The following is a 23,375-nucleotide window of genomic DNA, read 5'->3' on the forward strand; positions in this document are numbered from 1 at the left end:
GGCCGGCCCATTTCCGGGCGCTGCGGAGGAGGGCGGGGGGGGCACGGAGGCGCCGCGAAGCCTCGGGGCGGCTAGCCGAGCCAGCCAGCCAGCTCTAGGGGCCGCGGCCGGCTGCGCTGAGCTAGTGTTCGCCGCTGACAGGCGTGATGCGGGCGCTCGGCGAGCTTCACTTCGGCCGCTCGCGACGCGGCCCCCCGTGCCCAGGGTACAGTCCAAAGGGGAGCTCCGGGGAGGCGGGGCTGGGGGACGGCGGGAACTGCAATTGGTGGCTTCGAAGGCGCAGCGGGCGGGAACGGCTGCTGAGAGACTCTGCGGGCGATGACCGGCTGCAGGAGACCCGCGCGCGGCGTGGGACCGGGCCCTTGAGTGCGGCGGGAGCCCAGAGGAAGGCACCCCCCGGGCCTGCGGGGCGACTTCTCCGCGACTACCACACGTCCCAAGGTGCTGGATTGGCGCTTGGCCTCGGGGGAGAGGTGGGGAACCACGGCTGAGGCTGGGACGACAGAGGGCAGTGACGCTCGGCCGTGACGTCACGTCCGCCCGCAGTGGGGCGGGGCCTTACCCGGATGTGCGTCAGCTCGGGAGCTCCCGCGGGGTGTTACCTGACCCGCCTCTGCTCTCCGAGGGTTGTGGCAGCGCGCGGAGTTCGGTGTTTCGATTTTTTTTTTTTTTCTTTTAAGTCAGGCTTGGCTTCCGGGTTTTTTTTTTCCATCCGTGGGCCTCTTGTGTTTTTCCTTCTACTCCGGTGGCAGCTCCTCCACGTAAATCTACAGAAAAGTTCACCTAAAAGGGCTCTTTTTTTTTTTTTTGTCCTGCGTTCATTGAACCAGTGACTTGAGCACCTGCTATATGCCAGGCCCTGTGCTAAGAGCTAGGATTAAAAAGAAATTAGTCACGGGGAACCAGAAGCGTTTACTCGGGTTTATCAACCTTATGGGTGAGATTGAAGTCCATAGAATCTACCAGAAGTCTATAGAAAGGCATTTTGCAAACTCTACCCAGAATGGAGTCTTCCGAGGGATTCTAGAGAATCAGGCTCCCCCCCCCCCCAAAAAAAAATGCAAGGTCTCACGCCCCGCTCGGTGCAGCCCACCTACTAGTTCAAATCAGCGGGGCCCGGGAATCTGCGGTTTTACAAGTTTACCCCCAGATCCAGTGTTTTCGATGGGAGACGTTGGTTTGATACATCACTGACTGTTGGACCCTGATTTTTTCCAGGTTATTTTATCTCCTCAGCACACTGCTGACAGAGAGTATCTAACATGTCATTTCGTGTGTATTGATCAGTTAGAGACTAGCCATGAAGAAAGCAGACATCGTTCCTAATATTGTAAAGCAATACAGTAATCAGTAAGTTAAAGCAAGATAATTAAAGACCATATGCACTAGAAGGTGGGGAGATACCCTTAGAATGGGTGGTCAGAATAAGTCAGACTAGAAGCTATCCAAGCTGAGATAGCTTAGCTCTCCATTGCAAGAGCCCCACGTGAACAGGTGCAAGAAGAACCTTCTAGGCAGGGGTAACTGCAGGTACAATGGCCCTTCTCTGGAAAGATCCCTTCGTACTAGAGGAACTCAGGGTGAATATCGCTGGAGCTCAGAAAGCCAGGGAGAGAGGGGTAGGTGATGGGGAGGGAGGCAAGAAGCAAACACAGGGTCTTGTAGACCATGGTGAGGATTTTAGTGTTGACGTTGAGGGAGGTTGGTCCTGTATCTGGATAAGAAAACAAGTCAGGCTCAGTTCTCATGATCTTGATTCCGTTCTCACGTTCTTAATTCAGTTGTTTTTCTAAACCACTCCTAATAATTCGCTTTATTTTTGCTTTAACTGCTGTTTTCACTATCTTCTTAAAATCCTGTTGACTATCAGTATCTTTTTTTGGAAGTTGGCAATGGCCAACTTAGATTTTGTAGATTTTGTACAGTGTTCAACAAACACTCAAATGGTAGGAGTAAATCACAGCCTGGATTCTTGTAGAGGGGCACGTCTCTCTGTGTCCCCGCAAATCTCGTAGGCATGGTGGAAGCAAAGGAGACTGACAGGCTGATTTCTGCATCTTCCGTGTGCTCTTTTCTTGTATTGCAAGAAAGGCAGAGAATTTAAATTTAAATTCTGCATCTATCCTTAATCTTGTTTTAGAAATCACACTTGCTTGCTTGTTATGTGCCATATTTTAAAAGGGGCCCGGGGTGGGGGAGGGAGATGTGCATCAGGGTCTCCAAATGAAGTAGCAGAGTTAAGATCAGCTGTCACCCTTGGCCCACAGCTTCTGCCCCGAGGAAACTAATAAAAGGGCTCAGAAACCCCCTTCCCAGGGCCACAGCTGTGAGACAGCCACTGAGCAATGCTCATGAAGATCATTGCCCTTGTCAGTTGCCCAGATTTGGGGCTCAAGACTTGTTGGACAGTTAAAAGAATCTCCCCTTCAGGCACCGGGCAGGAAAAGTGAGAGAGCAGCACTATGTTAATTGGTGACATCTTAAAGGAGAAAGAGACTACCGTCCTCTTTACCTCCATCTCTTACTGTGTCCTCTAGACCAATACATCCCACAGGTTATTCCAGTATCTCCTCTTGGAGTTGAACAATTAATCTCAAAATGTACATGTTCAAAACAGAATTCTTGAGCTTTCTTTTGCCCACACTTCTAGTCTTCCCTAATTCAGGTAACAGCTCCGTTCCTCCAGCTGCCTGCTACAGACATTGTTATCACCTCTGACTCCTCTCTCTTATTTCCCACATCTAGTCCATCAGGAACTCCTGTGGGCTCTCCCTTAAGAGCATATCCAGAGTCTGACCTCTTCCTGCCACCTCTGCTTCTCTCCACCTTCATCTCTTACTTGCCTTTTAGCAGCCTCCTGGCTGGCCTCCTGCTTCCACCCTCGCCCCCAGGACAGTAGCCAGACCGATCCCACCTCTTCTCAAAAATCTTCCAGTCCCCAGTTTGTCAGAGTAGAAGCCATGATCCTTGCAGTGATCCCTGGGCCTCCATGTTCTCTGACCTTATTGCTCCTCTGTGCCTTCTCTCTCTCTTCACTCCGGCCTTACTGGAGGCATCCTTCGCCCTGTTCCTTGAAAGCCCTGGGGCTTTTGCACTTGCTGTTCCTTCTGTCTAGTGAGTTCTTCCACCAGCTAGCCATGTGGCTCACTCTGTCCCCTTGTTTGGCTCAAATGTCCCCTTCTCTACAAGGCCTGCTTGCTCCACTGCCACCTCATCGCCAGCCTGCTCTATTTTAACTACTGATCATTTCCTAGCACTGTTCCATTCTCCCTGCAGCATTTACCACTTTTTTTTTTTTTTAAGATTTTATTTACTTATTCCTGAGAGACACAGAGAGAGAGAGGCAGAAAACAGGCAGAGGGAGAAGCAGGCTCCATGCAGGGACTTGATCCTGGGACTTCAGGATCATGACCTGACCGAAGGCAGACGCTCAACCGCTGAGCCACCCAGTCGTCCCAGCATTTACCACTTTTAACACATTTTATGATTTTCCTGTTGCCTCTCTCTCCCCACTAGAATGGATTCTCCATACCAGCAGGGACTTTTGTCTTTACAGTTAAAGATGGAACTATCCCCCTTGCCTCTAGAAGTGCCTGGCACACACAGGTGCTCAAATTGTGTTACATGAATCAGTAAATGAATGAATGATTTACATATCATTACCATAAAAGATCAAAATACTCTAGCCAGTCAAGGAGAAGAGAGCACTAATTTTTAAAACCTCCAAAGTATATTTAAATATACGGCTTAAGGAGAAAATAAATAAATCCTCCCGTTGAAAAACACTTTGCAGAGTGCCTGAAAGAAGATAAACATTTGGGTGTTTGACCTACAAATCAAAATCCTGGCTAAAAACATGCTGAAAAATTCAGTTCAGTTAAACTTTTTTATTTTTTAAAGATTTTATTTATTTATTCATAAGAGACACACAGAGAGAGGCAGAGACACAGGCAGAGGGAGAAGCAGGCTTCCTGCAGGGAGCCTGATGCAGGAGTCAATCCCAGGAGCCGGGGATCACGGCCTGAGCCCAAGGCAGATGCTCAACCACTGAGCCACCCAGGTGCCCCCAGTTAAGTCAGACTTTTATATTTGGTTAATACTTTATTGTGCTGTTTTTATTTTATTAAAGTGCCAAAGAGATGGATGAAACTGTGGCCGAGTTTTTCAAGAGGACTATCTTGAAAATCCCAATGACTGAAATGATGACAATCCTCAAAGCCTGGGATTTCTTGTCTGAAAAGCAACTACAGAATGTAAACTTCCGGCAGAGAAAGGAATCTCTTGTTCAGGACTTGGTTCTGCTCTGCGAGGTAACAGTGTTCAAAATGATGAAACTTGCACATCACACCACCCCTTTGGTTTTTTCTTTCTTCCTTTTTTTTTTAAAGATTTTATTGGGTGACTGGGTGACAGGCACTGAGGGGGGCACTTGATGGGATGAGCACTGGGTATTATGCTATATGTTGACAAATCAAACTAAAGTTGTATGGAAAAAAGACCTCTTTCATGTGAATTTATTACCTTTTGTTTTAAAAAGATATCAGATTTTCAGAAAAGTTGCAAGTGTAGTACAAAGAACTTTCATATCCCTGTACATTCTTCCCTCAATCACTCTTAAATAAATACACGTTATGATTCAACAATTCCACTGTGGGAAATTTTTGTGGAAAAATTAATGGGGCACCTGGGTGGCTCAGTGGTTGAGCGTCTGCCTTTGGCTCTAGTCGTGATCCTGGGGTCCTGGGATTGGGCTCCACACAGGGAGCCTCCTTCTCCCCCTGCCTGTGTCTCTGCCTCTCTCTCTGTGTCTCTCATGAATAAATAAATAAAATATTTTTTTTAAATGAAAATTAATAAAAAAACAAGGAGGTGTGTGTGTGTATATATATATAAGTATTATAATTGGTAAACGTTTATATACTTAGGTATGAACATGTAAATATATATATATATGTACATATATATATATATAAATAGAAATGTTAAGTAGCCTTGATTAAAAAAACAAAAAGTTGGAAAAAAAAGTTGGAGACAGCTATTCTAGGAGAATAGATAAATAATGATACATCCACATAACAAAATATTCTTCAGTGATTGAAAAGGATAAACTAGATCTTTATGTACAACATTGAAAAACACTATATAATATATGTGTATGTAAATGTAAATGTATAGGGCAGTGATTCTCAACTAGGACAGTTTTACCTCCCAGAGGACACAGTGTCTGGAGACATTTCTGGTTGTCAGAGCTATGGGAATGCCACTGGCTTGTAGTGAGTAGAAGCCAGAATGTTCCTTAACATCCTAGGACAGCCCTCTACACAAAGAATTATCCAACTAATAAATGTCAGTTGTGCCCTCTTGGGAGACCCCGATGTAGAGAAAGTTGAGAAGGATAGAGCTGATTTAAAAACAAAACAAGAGCCTGAAAGTGATGAACAAGAAGTAGACTGGGGGAAGAGTGGGGAGTGCTTGAACTGAGACACTTGTCAGGAGAGCATAAACTGGACACAGTTGCTCTGAGCAACCCTCAAATGTACTGCAAGTGGAGCAGAACCAAACTATCACCACTAAATATTTTATCTTCTCTTTCAGAAGAAGCGTGCAAGTGTCCATGATGCAGCCCTTTTAGACATCGTTTGTGAGTGTCGGTGCTTTGTATTTACACTTCCCAGTCCCATTTCATCAGAGAGGCCATTTTGTATGTAAGGGCTCAGATTCTTCCGTCAGGTGGACCTGGTTTCCATCCCTCTTCTGTCATGTACCAGTCGTGACTTGGCTGAGAAGTCACATTACCTTGCTAAGCCTAGACTCCTCCTAAGTAAAATGGAGTAAAACAGTAGCACCTACTTCACAGGGTGGCTTGGAGGGTTAAATCAGATTCTTGGAAAGCTCTTAGCAGGGTCACTGGCTATAGGAGCACATAGTAGATACTTGTGTTAGGGTTTGTTATTAGCAGAATTTGAAAATATATTTCTGACAATGTTCTTATTACAATGTAGCTTTTTACCTCCCCTCTCCTTCCTCATCTTTGGGTCTTTTCCTTTGTGTCCTAGTTTTCTTTTCTATTTTTTTAAGATGTCTACTCTCCTCGTCAAGAAGCAACAGAGCGTAGGCCAGATTTTTTGGGTTCGGTTCATGGCTCTATCATTGTTTCCCTGTGAGTCCTGGGGGAGGCCATTGGGAACATAACAGAGATGATAGTAAATGGGATCAATAAATGAGTAAGTCTATTAGAGAGGAAGAATTTCTATGCCTTACTATTATCATTTGACAGACCTACATCATAACAATAACATTGCATAAGGTTATGATGAGGATAAAATAAAGAGTCCTTGTCAAGTTCTTAGAACATAGTCTGGTATTTATTAATTATTATCAACTTATATTAACTCCTTTTATGACCTGGTGCATAACAAATATTAGCTTTGTATTCTGCTCCAACTATGAAATAGCTGAATTCATTTACACATCAACCTCTGGTTAAGTCTGTCTAATTTTCAGCGATTGGATTACATCGAGACTATAAATGGTGGATCCACGTAGTTCCCATTTCTCACATGTTTGTTCAGATGTTCATTAAGCACTACTAAGTGGCAGGCTGTATTCTAGGTGCTGGTGGGTCAAACAGGTTAGTTCATTCTTACGAGGTCATAGTCTTATGGAGGAGGCAGGTTGCTTAATCACACAAATGCCTTCTTGCAGACTATAGCAGATGCTATGAAGGATAACATAGAGGGGCTCTGTGTGAGCAGAGTGGGATCTGCCACACGGAGGGTTTAGGGAAGACTTCCTTGAGGACATGAGCTGAGAGCCAAAGGATGGGTGGCATTAACTAGGCAAAGGGAAGATGGGAGATTAAGGAACAGAAGAGCAAAGGGCACAGTGCTGGAAGTCTTGGAGCAGGAGGATGAAGTAGAGGAGTGGAGAGGTTAAAAATGGGAACTCTGGGATATAGGAGGTGTCAAATCAAATGAGGCATGGATAGGCGGATGATACAGAGCCTTAGAGGCCACTTGGAGGATTTCAGTCTTTATACTAAGAATAATGCAAAGCCTTATGAGCAGTGAAGATTATGAGCAAGAAAGAATCAGGTTCTTGTTTTTTCAGAGCTCACTGGTTACAGTGCAGAGACAGAGACTGGGGAGGATGGGAGAGAACCTATAGGAGTCTGTTGGAGCATCCAAGCAAGGGAGGAAAATAGCCTGGGTGAGATGATAGTTGGGGGGAGAAAATTTAATCCATATAAAAGGTATATTTTGAACAAAAATGTGTCTGACCTAATTTCTCTGGTGTCATGTTATGTTAAATACATATTTGAGATATGTATTTATAAGCACATTACTTAAGAGTTCTAGGATATAACAGGATTAAGCTCTTCCTTCCTCTCTCAGATACTCAATTTCATCGGCACCGGAAAGTTTGGGATGTTTTTCAGATGAGTAAAGGACCAGGTAATGTTTCCCATTTTCAAAAAAATTGTGGCACCTAGGTGGCTCAGTTAGTTAAGCATCTGCCTTCATTCAGCTCAGATCATGATCCCAGGGTCCTGAGTTCAAGCCCCATGTCAGGCTTCCTGCTCAGTGGAGAGTCTGCTTCTCCCTCTCCTTTTGCCCCTCTCCCCTGCTCCTTTTTTCTTGTTTGCTTACTCTCTCAAATAAACAAATAAAATCTTTAATTTTTTTTTTTAAGTAATCTTTGTGCCTACCACGGGGCTTGAACTCAAAATGCTGAGATCAAGAGTCACATGCTTTTCTCACTGAGCCAGCCAGGGACTTCAGTGTTTTCCATTTTAAACTGAACACTTAGATTTTATATTTTGGCAATTTAAAAATGAATAGCAATATGTTCCTCTTAAATGTCTCTTCTTTCAAAATCAGTAATTTCAAAATTACTCTTTTGTGGGAAAAATGAAAAATATATTTGGTGATGCTGTGTCTGAGGTACCCGACAGCTTTGTTCTGATTTGATCATTATAGCTCTTCGAGGTTACACAGAATGCTTACCTTCAGAGTCTTTGCAAATGTATTTCTAGAACACTGTACTCCCTTGATTTGTCTTTCTTTTTCTTTTCACTTTGACAGGTGAAGACATTGACCTTTTTGATATGGAACAATTCAAAAGTTCATTTAAGAAAATTCTTCAGAGAGCATTGAAAAATGTAAGAATTAAATTTGTCTGAATTTCCATGAAATGCAATATCAAGACATCTGTGCAGTTAAAATTTACCTACTACCTTGGGTTTTTTTTATTTTTTGGTAAGGGGGGATCCCTGGGTGGCGCAGTGGTTTGGCGCCTGCCTTTGGCCCAGGGCACGATCCTGGAGACCCGGGATCGAATCCCACATCGGACTCCCGGTGCATGGAGCCTGCTTCTCCCTCTGCCTGTGTCTCTGCCTCTCTCTCTCTCTCTCTCTGTGACTATCATAAATAAATAAACATTTATAAAATAAAAAATTTAAAAAAATATTTTTTGGTAAGGATTTTAATTGTTAATATCCCATACTATGCTAAGCCAGATCAAAGACAAATCCTGCTTAATTATGAAAACTTCCCTCTCCCCTCACCTGTCAATTCAGGGCCAAATGCTTCTTTCTCAGAGGAGCACTGGGGGGTAGAACTCTGCAATGATGGAACTATTCTAAATCCACACTGTCTGGTACACTAGCTAGTAACACATGTGGCCACCAGTGTGACCGAGGAAGTGTAATGTTCATCTTCTATAACTGTAGTGAATTTTAGTGCAGTAGCCACGGGTGGCTGGTGGCTACAGAACTGGCAGTGTAGCTCTAGAGCACCCGTGAATCTTCAGCTGCCATTCCACAAGTACCACTGAGGTTTTTTTGTTTTTTTTTTTAATTTTATGTATTTATTCATGAGAGACACAGAGAGAGGCAGAGACAGAGAGAGAAGCAGGCTCCATGCAAAAACCCTGATGCAGGACTTGATTCTAGGACCCTGGGATCACAACCTGAGCCAAAGGCAGATGCTCAACCACTGAGCCACTCAGGCGTCCCCCCCCCCTTTTTTTTTTTTTTTTTTTTGAGAGAAAAAGAGCGTGAGGGGAGAGGCAGAGGGGGAGAGACACCATCTCAAGCAAGCTCCACACCCAGCGCAGAGCCCAATGCAGGGCTCAATCTCACAACCCTGAGATAATGACCTGAGCTGAAATCAAGAGTCAGGCACTCAACCAACTGAGCCACCCAGGCACCCACCACCGAATATTGTCCCGTAGGTTCAGGCAGTCATTTTTTTAATGGCCTCCCTTACTTCATTCTCTTCCCACCTTGATCTGCCTTAGTTCTCCTTGCATGGCAAGACATTCCCAAAAACCTGCTGTAGTCACCGTGCTCTGGCTGTCCTTTCCAGAATGGTAGCGTTCCCTCTCCATACACAGTGGTCTTTCCATCTGCTCAGCTCACCCCTTGTGACTTCCACCATACTTGTACCTACCTGCTTGTCACTGAGCATGTTCTTATAGCACCCCTCCTGTGAAAGGTTGGAATCCATCTCCTGCAGCCTCGTAGGACCGCAGGTTTGCTATTCTCTGTTCTGTTTCAAGTTTATAGTCTCTACTGCTTCCCACTCTGCTATGTATAAACATGCTTGGCCTCCACCTACCAACTCTTGCCTTATGTGTAGCAGTGGGTCTAGCAGAACAGGCTGGAAGGGTGGTATTTATTGGCGACTTCAAAAACCTTTCCAAAAAGACCCTCTGAAAGGGTAATATACCCTTGCCGGCTTCGTGCTTAAGCCCCTTGCATTCTGGCCACTGCTCTTTGTCTTTGTGTTGAAACTGGGTTTTGAAAGGCCGTACTCCTCACAGTATGATCCCCACACCAGCAGTATCCACATCACCTGGGAACGTATTAGACCTGCAAATTCTTGGGCTCCCTCAGACACCATAGGGGTGGGCCAAAGCCCTCCAGGTGATACTAATGTCAAGTTTGAGAACCTCCCTGTTTGGCAGCACTGGTGATATCATAAAATCCCATGGTTCTCTTTCCCCAGTAATGCTGATTGCAAACAGCTACGTGTGCCAGGCCCTGGGCTAAGCCCTTGCCAGTCACTAACTCACTGCACCCTCCTGATAAAACAAGGTGGGTCTCCCAGTGGTAAGCGTCAGAGCTGGCGTTTAAACCCAGGCAGGTGACTCTGAGCTCATGCTCCTCATGGTGACACTGGCAGGCTCTCACAGCTTAGTCTCTGCCCTGCACCAGATGCACAACATCCATTTCTGGTGCTCAGGAAGGTCACAAGAATTGGCAGACCCTCTTGATCCTCCATCTCTGTCTTCTGGTTGTCTTCTGCCCATCCGAAAGTGCACTTCATTGTCTCTGACTGACTCCCTTCCTTGCCTTCTGTCCTTTGCCAGAGCACCCCCCAAGTTTCTGCACTCAGCCTGCCCCCCGGTGAGGTTCGGCCATGGGAACTTACTTTAGTGGAAGCAAGGAGGGAGGTGGTGATGGAGTCGTTCATCATTTCCCTTTCAGAAGCTAATGAGTTGTCCCAGTGCCATTTGTAGACTAATTGAGCTTTTTCTACTGGTTCATCATCATTGGATTCTTCAGATTCATTCATGCTTTTAGAGTCTGTTCTACTTCTGATCAGTTTCTCCTTGTGCACTCCTACATCCAACACCTGTACTCTACACTCCAGCCAAACTGAGCCAGTCTTCTTCCAGTTCTTGAACTTGCCACAGGATGTTCCCTCTCCTCCTTGGAAGAACCTCCTCTACTTGGCCTTGACACAGCTCATTCCTCCCCATCCTTCTGGCCTCCACTTAACTAGTGCTCCCTCAGGGAGTGTCTCTGCCCTCCCCCCATGGCAATTCCCCTGTCCTGTGCTACTGTCACCATACTCTTCCCTTTTCCTACTTTAATTGTCATAGTTCCCCTGAGAGAAAACCGACCATCCTGCCCCTCTCTGACACAGGCAAGTGTGCAACAGATGCTGGGGATGAATGGATTGAGCACATTCTCTGCAAATCGCTCATTCCTCTAATTCTGTGGTTTGTAAAATATTTTAATAACCATTAAAACAAGTCAGCACTGTCCCTACCCCCAGTTACTCTTCTTTACCAAAAATGTCCTGGCTATTCTTCAAGAAGAAACTTAGAATCATTTTATCAGGTTTACAAAATGAAATCTTCATCATGTTGAGTGGGGGTCTACTTTAATTTATAAATTAATTCAAGGGTAATTGTGAGCCAAGAGAAGGTATGTCTCCTCTTTGGGTTTTCGGGGGTGGGGGGGTGTTTTTTGTCTTTTGTGAATAATTACTCTTTGTTACTCTGTTCTTGTTATGTTTTATTATATTTGAAAGATATTCATACCATGAGATAATACACTTTTCAGAGATTAAAGGAGAGTCCCATATGGACCGTGGGTATGGCATGTGCACCTGCTTTTCTTTAAACAACCAGCCTCACTGGCCCAGAATCCCTAGCCAGTTGTCCATAAATATAGATATTTGGTCTGGACCCTTCTGGAAGCAGCCTTTTTTATGAAGACAAACACGACTGGCTAAATCCTTTTGAGAAACCATGTTCCCACCCTGTTCACCCCATGCCAAAAGCGTAGAGAGAGCTGCTCTTAGCTGCAGTTCAGAGTTTGTCAGAGTCCTTCCCTTTCAGTGTCTTCTTCCCTTTTGACAGTCTTTCCTGCCCTTCCGTCCAGCACCAGGAACTTCTGTGGTCTGAACCCCACGCCTCCTGTCCTGACCATTCTAGGAGAGTGAAATGTGCTCCCATATCTTCCTACTTCCATGGCCATGTATTTCAGTGGTTAGATTTCTTCTTTTGTCACTGCAGTGTGCCAAAAGCCTTTGCCTCCTGAATGAATTTCAGGCAGATTAGTGGGAAAGGCTGGGAGAACAAAGGAGCTTTTTTATTGGTCAGATCTTCCTGCTTGAAAGGCCAGCAGACGCCCACCACCCTGTGTCTTTTCTGTCTCCCTGGCTCCCCTGCTGCGAGCTGGCCCACATGTGCTAACCCTGTTTTTCAACTCAACTTCCTACTTTCCTCTTCATAACTTAACTAGCAGCTGGATAACCCCACTTTCCTAAAGGCTGACAATGGTGATATCATGCCATGTAGAGACTCCTGGAGTGAAAATAAACTTGCCCGCTGCTGTAGGACAGACATCTTAACCTTTCTTTGCTAAGGACACCTTTTGCTGTTAGTGAAACTTACACACCACTTCTTAGAACATTATTTTTATTTTTTTTAAAAGATTTTATTCATTTATTCATGAGAGACACAGACTGAGAGAGGCAGAGACACAAGCAGAGAGAGAAGCAAGCTCCATGCAGGGAGCCTGATGTGGGACTTGATCCTGGGACTCCAGGATCATGCCCTGGGCTGAAGGCAGACGCTAAACTGCTGAGCCACTCAGGGATCCCCAGAAGATTATTTTTAAATGCTATAATACATAGAATTACAAGAAAAACATGTTAAAAGACCATTATTAAGGCATTAAAATACTAAGTTGTGCTGTAGTCATCATGTGTTTCTTAATTAACACAGTAAGTACTCTCATAGTAGGTCTAAAAAACAGTTTCAAAGTCGTAAATTATATTTTTGAGGCAGGTGCCAACAATTGAGAAAATATTTGGGACAGTTTCTACAAAAAACAAACAGGTCCTAACATTCCACATTTTGTTGCCTACCTTCACAATTAAAGAAGATGCTAAATTTCAGTTAGTTCTTAAGCACTCTGAGTTCTGACCAGGGACTTCAGGTCAAGAACTTCCTGCCCTTAAAAAAAAAAAAAAAAAAAAGAACTTCCCGCCCTTGAACCAATTGGGTAGAGAAGCTGGTATGAGAGGGAGCTGGGAACCTAACTGGGGAGTAATGGGTGGAGCCTGTGCTACAGGACATCCCATCCAGAGCCTTTGAGAGTGTGTGTATCTCTGTGTGCAAGAGAGAGAGAGAGAGATTAACTCTTTATCTTACCATGTAAAACTATTCAAAACAGTATGTTCTTACAAAGAAAGAAAAGACAAACTAAAATATATATTTCAATTGTAAAAAGGTAGCATATTTACTCTCCTTTTAATACCTGTAGATCATGTGGTATAATAATGATAGTCTATGCTAAATATACTAATATAATTAAATATGTAGCAATTCTCTGTGTTGTAAGTTACATTTGATTACCACACTAAACTTTTTTGTGGCCATGGCCAGTTAGGCTTGAACAATATTTATCTGAGCTATCCTTGATAAAAAATGCTTTGTCCTGACTACTAAAGGATGATATCTATTAAGGTAGTTTCTTAGGAAAATAGTAACGGTCTGCATTTGAGCCCTACCTCTTCAGGTATCTGAATATCATCTTTACTAGAAGAATGTGAGACCTAATATCTGAAAGCTACCTGGCCAAGATTATATTGGTTCTGTGAATATCCTTTTCTCTTAGTCCATTGATCTTTATTTAATCTTTTTTGGATCATAGACCCTTAGGAAAAATTTGAGAAGTGATACAGGACCTCCAGGAAACTGTACACTTAAACATGTATGCCCAACTATACATCCAATGTAGGGAGGACACATCTTTAAGCTTCTCCACAAGGCTGTACCTAAATTATCCTCACTCTGGGCTAGAGAGATTACCTGAATATGTTGAGTACAACCAATTTTCTCCCTCTGGTAAAATGTTCCCTCCACATACTGCATTCAATCTTGATTTTACAGGCTTTGCTTTTGTAATGTGACACAAAGAGGCTATTCAGAGTTAGACCCTGTCCTCTTCCATTTAAGCCAGCAGAGGTCCACTCAGCGCCTGTTAGGGCCAAGCACTGTGCTGCTCACTCGAGAAGGTCAGGCTGCTCCTCACACTCCACACGCTCCACACCCTCCACACCACACAAGGAAGGTTCCTTGTATCATACACCAAGGGAATACAGGAAAACAGGAAGTACAGGAATACAGGAAATATTGCAGAGAGCCATCACTTCTTTCTAATTAAAAGAGATGAAAATACACATAAGTATAGCATATCTAAGGCTCAAAGATATACACAGAGCACTAACAATCCATCTGCAGGAGTCTCAACATGAGCACACTGTTGCCATGCAGAGGAAATAATAACCTTGAGTCTGTGAGTAAGACCAGATCCCTTATCATGAAAGGGAATACAGGAAAGCTCCTCACACTCCACATGCTCCACACCCTCCACACCACACAAGGAAGGTTCCTTGTATCACACACCAACGGAATACAGGAAAGCAGCCAGATAAAGAGTGGGCAGAGTCAGAATAACTGCCTTCTTTGCTAATGCCAGCAGCCACATTGCAGCCTGCTTCTTCTGGAGTGGGATACAAGAGGGAGGAAGTAAAGAGATGTGGGCAAGCCAACTGTGCCTGTCTCGGGTGTCTCCTGACCAGGATCTGGCCTCCCAGGGGAAGCTGAATTGAGGGGGAGCCTAAGTATCTAGGAACAGGCTATTAAATTCCAAACCAACTGGCAGTTATATTTAGAAGTTTGGAAAAATCTGTGTTTTATCCATGAAATGGAAATGAAATAGAATTTTCTATATTGTTACCACATTACTTTGGAGTAATTATTAGCATCTGAGTTAAATGCATATGAGCATTAGGATTAATATATTAGAGCCCATCACTACATAGAAATCTTACTATTAAACTTTATAGTGCACACTAGGTCTGTGCTTGATGCTGAAACGGCTTCATTATGAAACAGGTATGTCATTTGCAAGGCTGCCTTCATTCATAAATTTTTACATGTCAGGGAACAGTTTTTTTTTTTTTTTTAAACAAGCCCAAGAAATTATTGAAAAATTGGGATATCCTGATTGTAGGATTTAAAACTTGTTTTCTTTCCAAAAGACCTGGCAAGGCATAATGTATCTTTCCAAAACAACCACAGAATCTTTTTCCAAAGATTCCTAAACACTGTAATGGAAAGTAGAAAAGACTGCTGGATCTCAGCCTGTGTGCAAGGTTATAGTAACATCCTTCACCCCTAAAGAGCACTTGCTGGTGCCACAGATTTTGTTTATTTGTTTAGATTTTATTTATTAGAGAGGGGCAGAGGGAGCGAGAGAAGTGGACTCCCCACTGAACAGGGAGCCCGACATGGGCCTCGACCCCAGAACTCCAGGATCATGACCTGAACTGAAGGCAGACACTTAACTGACTAAGCCACCCAGGCGCCCCAGATTTTTGTGTGTGTGTGGCTTTTTTTTTTTTAAGTAAGCTCTATGTCCAACATGGGGCTTGAACTCATGACCCTGAGATCAAGAGTCATACATTGTAAAGAAAAAAAAAAAAAGTCATATGTTGTACCAACTCAGCCAGCCAGTACCCCTGGTACAGATTTTAATTAGGAAACTTAACTCTTTTTTTTTTTTTTTATTTTTAAGGTGATGGTCAGCTTCAGAGATGCTGAGGAGAATGCAGTATGGATTCGAATTGCCTGGGGAACGCAGTATAGAAAGCCAAACCAGTACAAACCTGTTTATGTGGTATATTACTCCCAGACTCCCTATGCCTTCACTTCCTCCTGCCCACTGAGGAGCAATATACCTCTTCTGGGTCAGGTATGGAACCAATTACTATAAGCTATAATATTCTTATTACTCTTATCTCAGAGGTTTAGGTAGGGTTAAACTGCTCAATATGCATTTTATATAAAATGCCACATGTAATTCTTGATTTCCTAAAACAAGCAGAAAGTGTTCTACAAGTGGTAGCATGGCACAAGCATGAGTTTGGAGTTCTCTCTTATTGTCTGTTAATCTAGAAGTAATGTGTGCTTAATACAAAAATTCAACCAAATATTATAGTTATTACAGATATTGGGGGATAAATGTGGTAATCCTAATAGTTTTGCCAATTTTCACTTCCAGGCACTGACAGTTGCTAGCAATCACCATAAAATTGTGAAAATGGACCTGAGGAGCCGGTATCTGGACTCTCTGAAGGCTATTGTTTTTAAACAGTATAATCAGGTAAGCACATCTCCATTTTCTCGTTCACACTTGTGTTAGAAGCATCTGAGCAGGTGGGAAAATCCACCTCCAACAGAAGGAGATTATTTCTGATATTACTGAAGTGGAGAAAAGCCTTTAGTGAGTTAACATAAAAGGAAACCACAGTGCCTCACTGTCCTCTTTGTTAAATTGCATTGTGTTTTATACTATTCACTATTCACTAGAGTTTGTTACAGATCCCAGTTTCCAAATCAGCTATTCCAATTAGAATTTATCTTTGGAGTAACTTGACACTGTCTTTCAAAGCTAATTATATTATTCTATTATGCCCGAGAGAAGTAGAATTAATTTTTTTGTCCCATTAGTCAAGCAGGTGATATAGGAATTACAAGGAAGGGGGAAAGCACTGGTTTATTATTAAATCCCACAGTTTATTTGTTTGTTGAAATTATTTGAAGGCATTGTTTCCTTTCATGATAAGAGATCTGGCTTTACTCACAGACTCGGGATTATTTTCTCTGCATGGCAACAGTGTGCTCATATGTTTAGACTCCTGTAGATGGATTGTTAGTGCTCTGGGTATATCTTTGAGCCCTTAGATATGTTATATTTATGTGTATTTTCATCTCTTTTAAGTAGAAAGAAGTGATGGCTCTCTGTAAGCCACTCTATGGAAAAAAAATCTAACACTAAGTTAATGGTTTTTGCCCACAGTAACCCTCTCCCCTCTTACCCTCCACCCTCCCACCTGTTCTGCTATGACAGTTGCATTCTTAGGAAAATTCACACTGTCACATGCTTAATTATAAAAACATCAACTGCAAGTAAGATGGGATTGAGAGATTGGCTTCAGTAGCAAAATGATTTTTCCAAAAGGAGCTTCAGGGAATATTTTACAGTAATGAAGATGCAGCTATAAAGCTGAAGCATCACATTGCAAATTCTGCCTGGGATTCTTCTAGCTTTTCCACTTACCACCCAGGCTTCATCCAGAATCATTTTTATGCTAACAAAGTACAGAGCTTCTCATTCAAAACAGACATGCTGCTGGCCCAGCAGCCTCTGCCAGCCTCCTGCTCTGGGAGAAATGCTTAACTCAGCCTGGATGTGGCCTCAAATCTCTTTCTGTTGAAAAAAAATAAATAAATAAAGATAAGATTTGACAAGCTGTTATGTACTAAAACCATTTATTATTTATATTTCAAGATGTTAAAAGTTAGGAAAAGATTCACTTTTTTTCTTTTTTCTTTTTTTAGACCTTTGAAACTTACAACTCCACTACACCTCTGCAGGAAAAATCCCTGGAGCTGGATATACACAGTATGTGTGTTTTAAGATAAAACCGAAATTTGGAAGCACATCATTCCTTTTTAGATTTCTGTCACTTGGTAAAACATCTAATCATTAGGAGCCAGATATTTTTTTTTTAAGATTTTATTTATTTATTCATGAGAGACAGAGAAAGAGAGAGGCAGAGACACAGGCGGAGGGAAAAGCAGGCTCCAGGCAGAGAGCCCGACGTGGGACTCAATTCTGGGACTTCAGGATCATGCCCTGAGCCGAAGGCAGGCACTAAACCACTGAGCCACCCAGGGATTCCCTAGGAGCCGGATTCAAAACTATCTACTGCTTTCAGAAAAATTGAAAATTAACTTTCTGTTGAAAAGGGAAACTAAGGGGCTCCTGGGTGGCTCAATGGGTTGGGAGGCTGGCTGTCTTTGGCTCAGGTCATAATCTTGGGGTCCAGGGATCAATCCCATGTCTGGCTCCCTGCTGAGCCGGGAGTCTGCTTTTCCCTCTTCCTCTGCCCCTCCCCCAACTCACGTTTTCTCTCTATCTCAATAAAATCTTTAAGAAAAAAAAAATTGGGGGGGGGGCACTTGGGTGGCTCAGTGATTGAATGTCTGACTTTGGCTTAGGTCATGATCCTGGGGTCCTGGGATCAAGCCCCACATTGAGCTCCCATGGGAAGTCTGCTTCTCCCTCTGCCTGGGTCTCTGCCTCTCTCTCTGTGTCTCCCCATGAATAAATAAATAAAATCTTTTAAAAAAAATTTTTAATGAAAAGGGAAACTAAGCTACCATAGGTTCCTTTTAGAATTTACCAGAACATCAAATAATAACACTTAAAAATTAACTTATAGTCAAGCATTTCTGTTGTGCCAAGCACCACACTCAGATGCTTATAGGTATCACTTCCTTCATCTTCATAGTGGTCTCCTGAACAGTCCTTTATTCATTAGGCAGCTGGGATTCAGAAGGGTTCAGTAACTTGCTAGGCAAAGTTACACAGCTAGTAATCACCAAAGCCAGGTGTGAAATCCAAATCTGTCTTGAGTGTGGAGCCCTGGAGCCCTGTCTCCAAATGCACTGGATAAACTGATCCTTGAATAATCAGAATGGTGACTTTGTTGCTACTTGAAGATGGCAGGAGTCTCTCCTAAAAAACCCTGGAGAAGAGAGTAAGAAACTACTGAAGTGAACTAGAAAGTTGAGAAGAGTGGTGGGATACAATCTAGATTTATAGAAATGAACATTTTCCTATCTCTCAGCAATGATTTGGCAATAAAATGAAATGGTACAGCAGTTATGAATAAACATTTTTATGACTTTCCGATGGCATAGGAACTGCCGTTAATTTCATGTTAAGTAGAGAAAGCAGTATGCAAAATTGTGTGTATTTTATCATCTCAGTTTAGAAAATACTTATCTTTCTATTCATTAAGGAAAAGGCTAGACAGAAATACATTAAAGTGTTAACAGTGCTTTCTATGCATTGGTAGAATGGGGGATTTTTATTTTATTTATCAGCCTGTGCTTTGCAACTTTCCTTTAATAAGGAATTATTGCAATCAAGAGAAGAAACTAAACATTATTTTTAAATGACACGAGCAAGTTGAAAGGAATGAAAAGAGGATACTTTACGGATGAAATACATTTCTAATATCTGTTTTGTTTTGAAATCTTCCATATTTAGTGGATTCTCGGATCATTCATGAAAACAGAATAGAAAAAGAGAGAGTCCAGAGAGTGACTCAAGAAACTTTTGGAGACTATTCTCAACCAAGACTAGAATTCGCACAATATAAGGTGGGACTTTGCTCTAAATGTGAACTACGAGTTATCCATATTTTTTTAAAAGAACAAAAACTTTAAGTGGACAGCTTTAAGAAACTTTCTTTTCCTTTATCACTTTTTTCTTTTTTAATTTTTTCTAATTATTGAATAGAGTTGACACACGATGTTATAGCAGTTTTAAGTGTACAGCAGTGATGCAGCAATTCTATACATTACTTAGCACAATAGGTATAGTATCACTTTAATTTTGCATAATGAATTTATGAGTTAGGATAGACATTTTTATCATATTTATTAAGTGCCTCTGTTAGCAAAGGGGACTTTTTGAAATTATGAATTTACCTTTATTTAATCTTACATATTAATTTAGTTATGTATAATTGGCCACAATCTATATTTTTGAGGGGAGAAAATTGTAAGTTCTACCTTTCTAGCCCATCCATACCTAGAGCAACACACATAGTCGGTGCTCATAAATACTTGTTGAACAAAAGAATAAATGAAAAAAATAAGTCCTGACATAACCCAGTTGGCATCACAGGAGAAAAACCAGTAGCCTAGTCAGTACTGCGAATCTAGCTCATTCCAGAAGTGTGCCACTGCCCACCAAGAAGGCCAGCTTAGGGGCAAGCCCAGTGCCCCCAATAGAAGAATTCAAGGTTCATATGATGATTGCCCTAATCTAATACTTGGCATTCAACACCCTCCCCCGTCTAGTAAAATTCTTTCTGCGTAGCACCCCCTACAGCCACAGGCAATACTTTAAATCTGCCATTCATCTGATCACTCAAGCCTGACACCTATTTTCTTTAATTTGTTTTTAGTGGGAAAAGGTGATTGATATCTTTCATTTAGTGCTCCCTAAATGGCAGTTTTAACCCAGTTCCTTTGCACAGCCCATACTCTAGGACACTGGTTCTCAAATGTGGTCTCTGGACCCACCATATCAGCATTACTTGGGAATGGGTAAGAAATGCAGATTCTTGGCCCCACTGTGGTCCTCCTACTGGATCAGGGACTCTGGAGATGGGACCCAACCATCTGTTCTTACAAGCCCTCTGGCTGATTCTGCCCACTAAAGTGAACCATTGATCAGGAATAAGTAAGAATCCACAAATCTCAGTTTGTATATACAGTTTAGAATAGCTATACTCTATAAGTCAAGGTACACATTGATTCTTATAAGCTTTTAATTTTCCCTACTTTTTCTATTTTGAAAAATGTCAAACCTTCAGAACACTTGCAAGGATATTACAATGAACACCTATTTCCGCTTTGCTTCAATTCACCAGTTAACATTTTGCCACAATTACTTAATTTCTTTTTGTTGATTTATTCTGAACCGTTTGAGGTAGTTGCAGACATTACTCAACCTCTAAATATTTCAGGATACTGCCTTTAAATTTTAAGAGTCGGGGATCCCTGGGTGGCTCAGCGGTTTGGCACCTGCCTTTGGCCCAGGGCGCGATCATGGAGTCCCGGGATCGAGTCCCGATTCGGGCTCCCAGCATGGAGCCCGCTTCTCCCTCTGCCTGTGTCTCTGCCTCTCTCTCTAGGTCTGTCATGAATAAATACATAAATAAATCTTTAACAATAAATAAATAAAAATAAATTTTAAGAGTCATTTTAACTAAAAAAAAAATTGAAATTAGAATCTAAAACTCAAGTACCTATTGAAGCAGTCGATTTGCATATTTAATGCTATTAAAGGATTGGGAGGTTGTTACTAATTTTTTTGATGTGGTTATGGTGAAATTTTTAAAAAGAGTCCTTCTCAGGTCTTTCTTAGATACATACTGAAATATTAAATGGATTAGCATCATGTCTTGGATTTACTTCAGAATAATCCAATTGCCATGGTCAGTAAGGAACGGGGAGGTAGGGTTGTAGATGATACAAGACTAGCCGTGAATTGATAATGGTTTCAGCTGCAGGATGTGCACACGGGGCTCATTATATTGTGTTCCTTACTATAGTGTACTTTTGAAATCTTACATGATTAGGTAAAAATAAATAGTGGTAGTGACTCAAAAGACATACTTTTGCATCAAGATGGCAGATTACAAAAGATGGTGCTAATTTGCCGTTAAGAATGCAAATTAGGGGGGATCCCTGGGTGGCGCAGCGGTTTAGCGCCTGCCTTTGGCCCAGGGCGCCATCCTGGAGACCCAGGATCGAGTCCCACGTCTGGCTCCTGGCATGGAGCCTGCTTCTCCCTCTGCCTGTGTCTCTGCCTCTCTCTCTCTCTCTGTGACTATCATAAATAAATAAATAAATAAATAAATAAATAAATAAATAAATAAATAAATAAATAAAAATACCTTTAAAAAAAAAAGAATGCAAACTAGGGGGCACTTGGGTGGCTCAGTGGGTTAGGCATGTGCCTTCAACTCAGGTCATGTATCAGAGTCCTGGGATTAAGCCCTGCATCTGGCTCCGGCTCCCTGAGCCTTCGTCTCCCCCACCCTCTTCCTCTGCCCCTCCCCCCACTCATGCTTGCTGGATCTCTCAAATAAATGAATAAAATCTTTAAAAAAAAAAAAAAAAGGGATCCCTGGGTGGCACAGCGGTTTGGCGCCTGCCTTTGGCCCAGGGCGCGATCCTGGAGACCCTGGATCGAGTCCCACGTCGGGCTTCCGGTGCATGGAGCCTGCTTCTCCCTCTGCCTGTGTCTCTGCCTCTCTCTCTCACTGTGTGCCTATCATAAAAAAATAAAAATAAAAATAAAATCCCTGTATTTCTTGATGACAAGAATTAATAAAATGCATAACCTGATTCCATTATAGTTTGCCATTCCAGCTGATATATTTAGTAGTTATTTATAAATATATTCGTTGACAGCTTGAAACAAAATTCAAAAGTGACTTCAATGGAGACATCTTGGCGGAGAGAAAAGAGCCCCTCCGGTGCCTAATAAAGTTCTCCAGCCCGCATCTTCTAGAAGCATTGAAATCCTTAGCACCAGCTGGTAAGTAGTCAGCTTATTTTACAGGCAGGAAGAATTAACAGCAGACTACATTCGATCCTCTCTCTTGGCTGGCTAATTACCTCTAAGTGTTCTCCTGGCTCTCGTCTGCTATCCCCTCATGCCCTATTTTGCATGTTCTGCTTCTGTACATCATGAGGGTCCATAATCTGCCATCAAATCTTGGCCATTGTTAAACTGACTCATTTTCTTTTCTTTTCTTTTTTAATTTCAGGTATTGCAGATGCACCACTTTCTCCATTGCTCACTTGCATACCCAATAAGGGGATGAATTATTTTAAAATTAAAGATAAATAAGATGTATGTGGTTTTTGTAAGCACAGCATCTCTTTGACTATTGTCTATGTATGCATTTAATTAACAGCTAGCAGGATAGCTTTTGTGTATGAACTTGTGTTTTAGAAATTAATTCTTGATATTGACAGTTCACAAATGTTCAGTATATTTATTGGGATTGATTCTGTATTCCTCCACTGTGTACCCCTCTCTCCCATATCCTGCAAAGCATAGCAACTGTGAGCTTTTAAAAAGTGACAACATGTCCTTTTTCTCCTCCATCCTGGAGAGATCAGGTTCTAATTGCTTGTTTCCAGGGATTTGTCTGAAGACTTGGATCCTGGAAAGAAGCAGCGAGAAACTATCCTTAACTCAAAACTTCGTAGGAAAATCATAAAATTGGTCCATTCAAAGGGTAGAGTTGGTTCCATGATGCTATTGCAGAAGGTAGCATATCAAATGATTCGTAATATAAAATAATAGTTTCATTGTAAATATGATATTTTTCATAATCTGTTTTATCATATATTAAGACTCACCATATTATACTGATTTATAAATAAAGATTGAAAAGCTGGTATATCGGTTACTTCTGATGGAAATTTTTCAGTGATTATCACTAAGTAGCAGGTCCTTTCTTAATTATGTTTCAAAATCTAGTCCCTATTTTGTTCCACAAAGGATTTGGGGTATAAAAACAGATATTATGATGATAAAATAGCCATGTAACACATACATACAGGTACCTCCAGCTGCTATAAGTTTGAATAATTGAAATGGTGTCAGCCAGTGGGCAAAGCAGTGAAGAAAACATGAATTTGTGAATGAAGATACTTAAAAACTGGTACATCAATTACTTTTGATGAAAACCAAAAACAGGCTTAATATGCAGATATATAAATACAGTCAGAGAAGTGGGGCTGAAGAATACTTTATACTGTGATGGTACTATCTACAGATTATAGATATGCAAAAAATATGTTTTTTGACTTAAATAGCAAATGGTATAGACACTTCCATTATCTCAGTGAGGCACTGAGTCTGCAGGGGCTCAGTAATGCTAATTTCCTTGTAGACCATA

The 23,375-nt window shown here is 42.0% G+C and overlaps 1 protein-coding gene across 3 annotated transcripts; it reads left to right on the forward strand.

Annotated features, from left to right (window-relative positions):
- On the forward strand, positions 1-22,874 carry CENPN (centromere protein N). Of its 3 annotated transcripts, XM_072819384.1 has the most exons (12): positions 822-937; positions 1,219-1,350; positions 4,130-4,310; positions 5,599-5,641; positions 7,395-7,454; positions 8,085-8,161; positions 15,386-15,562; positions 15,872-15,973; positions 17,212-17,275; positions 18,932-19,044; positions 21,874-22,000; positions 22,233-22,874. In XM_072819384.1, exons 2-12 carry the CDS (start codon positions 1,301-1,303, stop codon positions 22,313-22,315), a joined length of 1,077 nt encoding a protein of 358 aa, XP_072675485.1. In that variant the 5' UTR covers positions 822-937; positions 1,219-1,300; the 3' UTR covers positions 22,316-22,874. The 3 variants fall into 3 exon arrangements, with proteins under 3 accessions (XP_072675489.1, XP_072675485.1, XP_072675480.1); XM_072819388.1 differs by lacking the exons at positions 822-937; positions 1,219-1,350 and adding an exon at positions 1-441 and having other exon boundaries at positions 5,596-5,641; XM_072819379.1 differs by lacking the exon at positions 822-937 and having other exon boundaries at positions 5,596-5,641.
- Positions 22,875-23,375: the final 501 nt, after the last annotated feature.

This window comes from Canis lupus, chromosome 3 (assembly GCF_048164855.1).
Source record: "Canis lupus baileyi chromosome 3, mCanLup2.hap1, whole genome shotgun sequence".
Lineage (NCBI taxonomy): Eukaryota > Metazoa > Chordata > Mammalia > Carnivora > Canidae > Canis > Canis lupus.

Coding starts and splice junctions, on each gene's coding strand:
- CENPN (XM_072819379.1), top strand. CDS start 1,301: ATGAAGAAAGCAGACATCGTTCCTAATATTGTAAAGCAATACAGTAAT. Junction 15,563..15,871: donor ATATACCTCTTCTGGGTCAG/GTATGGAACCAA, acceptor TTTCACTTCCAG/GCACTGACAGTTGCTAGCAA. Junction 22,001..22,232: donor GAAATCCTTAGCACCAGCTG/GTAAGTAGTCAG, acceptor TTTTAATTTCAG/GTATTGCAGATGCACCACTT.